We start from the raw sequence: 7,723 nt of genomic DNA, 5'->3' as shown, positions 1-7,723 counted from the left end.
CAACAAGGTGGTATACTTACCTGTAACAACACATCGAATACATAATATCACAGTGAAAGTTCTTGATCAAGACGGTGAATTGGTGAACTTTCAAGGCGAGGAGATAATTTTGAGATTACAATTGAAGCGATGCTCTTAGTCGTTCCATATAAATATCAAACTACATACTACAATCAATCAGTTGATAAACAACAACTATCAAAACCACACAAACATCTTTCTCACGAAAATTGGATTTTCCTACAATCAATTGGTCATGTTGTCCAATCACGTTTTCAACCTCTATCAACCCGTAAACACCGATGAATCTATAGTAAAAATCGAAAGTCGAACCTATTTGCCATTCGTTAAATCCTTCAATCATTCCGATGTCATTGAAATCACGATAAATCGAACAGACTGTTGGCTTTTGATGCATGATGCTGCTATCATTATCAAAGGAAAAGTACAGAAAACAAAAGGCAATGGAGATGTTAAACTAGTTCAAAATGCTGGAGCATTTCTCTTCGATTCAATTATTTATGAACTCTGCGGTATGGAGATAGAGAAGGTTCGAGATCCAGGTATTATATCAACAATGCGAGGATACCTAATTTATGAGGAGGATGATTCAAAACTACTCGAAACGGGAGGATGGAACTACCCGAAAACACCAACTGTGAACACAGATGGAAGTTTTATATTCAGAATACCAGTCTACCATTTATTCAACTTTTTCAAAGATTACCAAATGGCTATGTGTGGTAAGCAAACGTTCCGATTCTTCAGAGCACAAAATGATCATAATGCGATAAAAATAACATCGTCGGATCCTAAGGATCATACAGAAGCAAAAATCACCATTGATAGTATGGAATTGAAGGTGAAACATATTTATCCGAATGATATTATCAAGATGGATTTATTGAATGCTATAAGGTCTAATAAACCTATATTAATGCCATTCAGGAAGTGGGAGATTCATGAATTACCATCATTACCACATGGGGGTAATAAGGAGATTTGGGCTGTTAAAACATCTACAGAAATCGAGTGTCCAAGATTCATAATTTGTGGGTTTCAAACTGATAAGAAAAATAAAAGTTCTGAGGACATAACCGAATTCAATCATATAAATATAACAGATATTCGAGCATTATTGAATTCGGACATCATTCCGCAAGAAAATTTACGTTTGAATTTCGATAAGAATGAATATGCTGAAGCTTATCAGAATTACACTCAATTTGCTCAGAGTTATGGAATTTTCAAGAAATCCCCACTCCTGACCTTCAGCGAATTCAAAGAAAAGCCTGTTTTTGTACTGGACTGTTCCAGAAGAGATCAGACGTTCAAAGCTACAACAATTGATGTGAAACTAGAAATAGAGTCCTCGAAGGGATTTCCAAATAATACAAGAGTTTTATGTATTATAGTACATGACTGCATTATAGAATTTAAACCTCTAACAGAAGAAATTAAAAAAATTACTAATTTCTAAGAAAAATGCGTATAATCATATGTGATATTCAAGGGTTTTCGATAGATGGAGAATTCTGTGTTAAGGAATTATCATTTGCATTGGGGGATAAAATATCTGATTTCATTATGATGCCTCCAAAAGAATTTTCATCTCTAAGTGACAAAGATAAGAGAACTGTTAAATTTCTTGAGAAAAAACTCCATGGGTTAAGATATACCTCCGGATACATCGAATATGGAAAGTTACCAGAGATTTCAAAGAGTATTTTACAAAGTGGAGATATCATTTACGTGAATGGACATCAGAAGCATGATTTTTTTTAAAACATAATGATAGGAAGAGAAGTGCAAGTACTCAATGTGGAAGAGCACGGATGGACCCCACCAAAATTCGAGAAGAAACCTCCAAAGTGTATGAGTCACATACTCGATCAATGTATGTGCACTCTTAGTAATTGCGATGATCTATATCGATGGGTGTGTATGTTCCTACCGAAAGTTACATTAGTTAGTAGGCATCTCGAGTATAATGAACGCAACAATGGATAACCCAGAAGCTGTTAAAATAAATTTGGATAAATGGATGACGAATGATTTTAAAAATGTTAATAGATTTAAAAATTTAAAATGTAAACCACGCTATATTCATCTTGTGGAATGTATTGATACAAATTAATTTTCAGTTATTTCATTATCATTATGTCTATCATGTATGAATTATGAAAATAAAATAGAAAACTTAAAAAATAAAAATAAATAAAAAATAGATTTTGTTGAAGAATACCTCAATTGAAAATATCAATGTCACTTCCATAATCAAAGAATAAAACCACAAATATTAGACTTTACGGAAGATCTACAGTTCACTCGAAGATAAGATTATACATCCTCCATTGAGAGCTATAGAGTATATACCCCTAGGTAATATAGATTTCAAAAAGGATTCCATCCATATTTATCAGAGACCGAATAATGAAATCGGACTATTCCATCATAATGAGTTTTATAGAATTGATTCGAGCAGTTTTGGGGTGATACAAAGTAATGAATATAATTGGATGGGTCTCCCACGTAGTGTGATAGTTCATGGGGTATTGAATACCTATAAAGGTAAAACATATATCTTTTATAATAATTTTTATTGTGCTGAAATTGATGAATGCAATTTATCAAGGAAATCCATGAAATATATTAGTGAAATATTCCCTGGCATTCCCAACAATTTTTCATCAGTATTCAGATATATCGATGGAACAATCTATTTTCATTAAAGATAATATGATATATGAATTCAATGAATTTCTAAACAGAGCAACTGGATCATATAAATTTGAAATGGAGACACTTCTGAAAATACCATGTCAGTCAGACGGATTACTGAAGCAATTGAAAAATCTTTTGAGTATGATCATAACAAATCAAATCATTATCAGTAACACCAATTAGATGGAGTGGGGATGATGATATATGAATATGATTTTTTAAACGACTTCGATCAGTACTAGAACGTCAAACTGTTAAAATGGACGTGTATGATTTCAATAAATCTAAAAGGTTTTATAGTTATCTCTGTCAAGAACTACATCTTGCTCTGTTATATCATGATAGTGAAAAATTCTCAAAAGTTTTGAATGATCTGGGATTATTTACACCAACAACAATTTTTCGTGAACTGGTGTTATTTGGAGCACCACAGACTATAATAAGTCAAGTGTTTCAACACAAAAAAAATAATGATTCATTTATTGAAGATATTAAAGAATCTTTCAAAAAAGATGAAATGACATTGAATGAAGTGAAGCTAATCTTGAATAATTTTGATAGTGTTTCATCCTATGATTTAATGAATATTCAGATGCTGTTGAATGGGTCATCCAAAGACATGACAGATTTTCGAAAATGTTATTCCACAAATAATATTTGGGGTGGATATAAAAAATTGAATTCATTTCTGGATGAAATGGTTAGCTTAGCAGCATATTGTGGGAATTTCATAACAATTTATCATATGCTGATGGAATTCAAGAATTGTGAAATCAATTTCGAATTTGATCCTGAGAACAATGAGAACCACAAGAAGATCCTAAGTATGGTTGATGAAGGGATATCAGGAGGTTTAATGGGTGATGATTATGCTGGGAATATAAGACCTACACAAAAAACGTATTATTATGAATTTATCAAAAACTTCTTATGTCAGAGAAATGATGTATTTTTATGATAATAAAAAGGAAATGCTATAGAATAATTCCCCCACCTCAACAATCTCAAATCACATGACTCTTGGATTGATAAATCAAATCGCTTGTAAATCCTTGCAAAAATTTCAATTGTGAGTTTGACTTCGAGTGATCAATATGTATAAGAGTGAATTTCATCCGATAAACTATGATAGTTTATTACTGGATGTGGAAAAATCGTTCATTTTGAATATAAATATCCCGATGATTGAACATACCATTGATTTTGGATTGAGTAGTTTGAGAAATTTCGAGCCATCAGTGAAGATATCAACAAACGAAGCGTCTTTACTCCACGACAGAAAGTTATCAATATCCTTCGATATTCTACAATGGATAATGTTCATTGAAATTCTTAACTTAAATGGAGAAAATGACATTAGATATGTGGATGATATTTCTATAATAAACACAACTGTGAACGGTTTCAAAATTATACAATTATGTAGGAATGATAATTTTATATATTTAATTGGTGATGAGGTGACTAAGATACTAGAAATCAATAAAAATTCAATAAAGAAACGTTTTGACATATTAGTGAATCTCAATTTTTCATCTCATTATAGGAATTTTCTATGTGTCATGAATGATATCAGAAAAAATAGTTCTGAGTCGATTGTAAAATTAATTGAAAATTTTTGTAACCTCAATCCCTCAATTGAGAATGTAATACTGAACGAATGTTTTATTTTATATAAAGATAAAATACTTTACGACATGGAAACAATGTAGAAAGGGTTATAATAAAACAACTTCCAATTAATTTCAATGTTTTTTTTTTTTTTTTTTATTCAAAATATAATCAGAAATAATTCACGTCGTCATCACCATCATTATCAGAAAAATCATGAAAGCTTTCAGACATAAGGTCAGGAACCTCTAGTTTCCAGTACAAGTAGTGAAAGCGTGGATATATTGATAACAGAAATTTAATTAATGCTAAATATTTCAAGGGTGGTGGATTATACACTATTAAATCTTTATAAGTTTTGTCATCATCGTTTTTATAAGTATGACATTTGCTGAAGTAAATATCGATTAACATAGATTCTTTTATTATTAACGCTTTCCTCTCTATATGACATGAACAATTACGACTCAAGCGTTCAAATATACTCAAATATAACTTGAATCCATCCGTTCTCTGATTATCAAACAATGTAGAATAACACATGACTTTTACTGTAATAAAGATTTCGTCTATGGAAATACTGTATGATATTGGTATAAACGTTTCCTCAGAGTCATCATCATAATCCTGGCTATCATCAGAATATTCATCCTGACTATCATCATCATCAGAATGCCACCTCTCAGAGTTTTCATGGAACCATTCTCTCATTACCAGACGATGAGGTCCCACTATTCATATTTCAATTTCATCTAATGTCTGAATTAACCCTTGTAAATATAATACAGTTTTCCCAACGATCATCCATTCTTTGACCGGAAGTTCAGTCAATTCGTTGTATTGATTCAATAATTTTATTTTGAACTGGTCGGTTAATTGAGGTTGGAAGGAAAATGTCCTCTCTATAGCTGACATAGTATACTTCAGCATTATATCCTCACCCTTATTTTCTAAAAACTAAACTATTTTATAGTGACCCCACGGAAGTGAATGATGGTTTTCTGTTATAAAACGTTTAGTATCAGTTCTACATAGAGCCACTTTTTCTTGTTCCATTGAATAAACCCGATGATTTTCAGATATTATGTTTCTTTGAGTTATGATTTTACTTTGTCCATCAAATAGACAATTCAAATAATCATCAAATGAAATAACTTTCTTAACTACCCCCTTTTTAATTCCCTTTTTTAGTGATATTATTGTTTGAATCAATTTTGAAAGAATACATTTTAGAGCGTAATCCAACAAACTCGCTCATTATAGCACCATTGTTCTCATCTTTCATGAGCCCTGGAACCTTTTTATTTACACGAGGAATATCATAAATATTGCTATCTGGATAATCTGAAGTATCAAAATGGGTGAGACAATCAAGTTTTATTAATTGATATGGATCTTGATCTCGAATTTCATAAATTAATGAATCAGTATCTACATATAATAGTGAAGAGTCGTTGAATTTAGTGAGACTATAATTATAATGAAAGTCGTATAAACAAGTTTTTGAAATATCTAGTACGGCAGAACCAATATACACAGGTTTATTGAAGATCAAATTAACTTTTTTCATTTCAATTGCCAATAAATTTTCCCCAAATATTATTCTTCCCTTAAAATGGGGGCTACTTATGAGATTTTTGGCGCCATAACGACCTTCCCATTTGTTCACTATTTTAACTATCCTATGTTTGCGTATGTTTTCCATTGTCTTACCAAATACGGCATTATTCATTAGTTTGTAAAGATTCTTTTCAAAATCGTTCGAAGCCTTCAGTCTAAGCTCGGTATTGAGATCAATATAAGATTTAAGCCATGCTGATTGTTTGAATTTTAATACCCTATGGATTTTAGTGAGAACCATTCCGTTTTCTAAGGCCTGTTTCAAATTTCTATAATGTAAAATATATTTCTTCTTATCATATAATGTTGTTAACAATTTAGGTAATTTTGAACCTGGAGGTACTCGATTTTCCGGACAAAATGGTAAATCTGAATGTATATCATGTAGGTGTTTTGGATATTCCAGATCAACTTCTAAAAAATACCCTTCTGGAGCATTATCTGGAATTTGTATCACATCAATATTAGTGTTAGTCCACTCAAATTCATCATATGGAAGAAAGTGACTCATTGCCCAACCATAGAGATTATTAACATCAAAGTAAATTATATATGATGATAACTTTTCAGAATCAAATGTAGTCATATACTTATTATTTGCCTTCGCATATCGATTAGAACACTGACTTATTCCACCTTTTATACTCTCTTCAATAAATAATATCATATCGATATCCTTGATAATTTGTAATTTCATTGATGTATATTTCAACATACAATCAAACGTAAACCCCGGGAGTGTATAATACCAAGCTGGATCTAATCCATAAGTTGTATGACAACTTACACGAAATTGTTCAAATATATCAGCTAGTAAAAGGACATCTGTTTTAAGATATAAATTGGAATAGTCTAATAAATTTTTACAATCAAAAATTGACCAGACTTGTTGAGCATGTGAATATTCCTCATCAGTTATATCTTCATCATTCAATTTATTATAAAATTTTTCTCTAGATGGGAGTGTAGTCTCTGTCAATTTTTCAATACTATCAATGTAATCATAGGGATAAATACCTTTTCTAGTAAGCAATTTATAGTGTTAAGCAGTTAAATTTGGAAAATGTGAGTATAAATTAATGAATGAGTCAGGTTTCAAGTAGATGATTCCATAAATCGAATACTATCAATAAACCTATATTTAATTTGATGTCCCTCAAGATGAACTGTGAACGAAATATACTTTTCTTTATTCAATGGTAACACTGATATCTTAGCAAATTGAGAAAAATTTCTTATTAAGAAATGAGAGTCATAACCGCTGTTTAATTTTCATTAAAATAGCGTGCGTGTTCATGTCATATTAGTTACTAGGGTGATTCGTTAATATAAAAAGACAGAAAAAATACATCAGTCAATTCATCAGAAGCTTTTCAATTTTCTATCCTAAAATAATCAATTCTAAAAAGAATATTCGTTGAGTGACCAGGACCGACCTACAGTATTGTTCAATTCTTCGTTCCCTAATAAAAACCAGCAACACAAATATTTATGTGTTCATCTTATTGAATGGATATATAAATTTGGTCCAATTCGAGCCGTATTTGAGAGTGAAGGTTGATTTCAATTCCTATCCCGAGGAGTAGTGAAGAGGTTTGCTGTTTCATGGTTGGATTTTAATCACCCCCAGAAGACAGAGGAATCGGGTGACAGCTGGTTGTTTAATACTTCTACTGAGCGAGTTCATCGCTGGATTTTCGATAAGTAGCACTATCATCGTGCAAATTTCGTCTCATTTTTATTGAGCTTTGTTTTCTACTGTGCTTAT

General features: G+C 31.3%; 1 protein-coding gene across 1 annotated transcript; it reads left to right on the top strand.

Annotated features, from left to right (window-relative positions):
* Positions 1-256: 256 nt before the first annotated feature.
* LOC123311693 lies at positions 257-1,480 on the top strand. The gene has a single exon (XM_044895762.1). It carries the CDS (start codon positions 257-259, stop codon positions 1,478-1,480), a length of 1,224 nt encoding a protein of 407 aa, XP_044751697.1.
* Positions 1,481-7,723: the final 6,243 nt, after the last annotated feature.

The sequence above is a fragment of the Coccinella septempunctata genome, chromosome 4 (assembly GCF_907165205.1).
Source record: "Coccinella septempunctata chromosome 4, icCocSept1.1, whole genome shotgun sequence".
Classification (NCBI taxonomy): domain Eukaryota; kingdom Metazoa; phylum Arthropoda; class Insecta; order Coleoptera; family Coccinellidae; genus Coccinella; species Coccinella septempunctata.
This window is presented reverse-complemented; position numbering and strand designations above follow the sequence as displayed.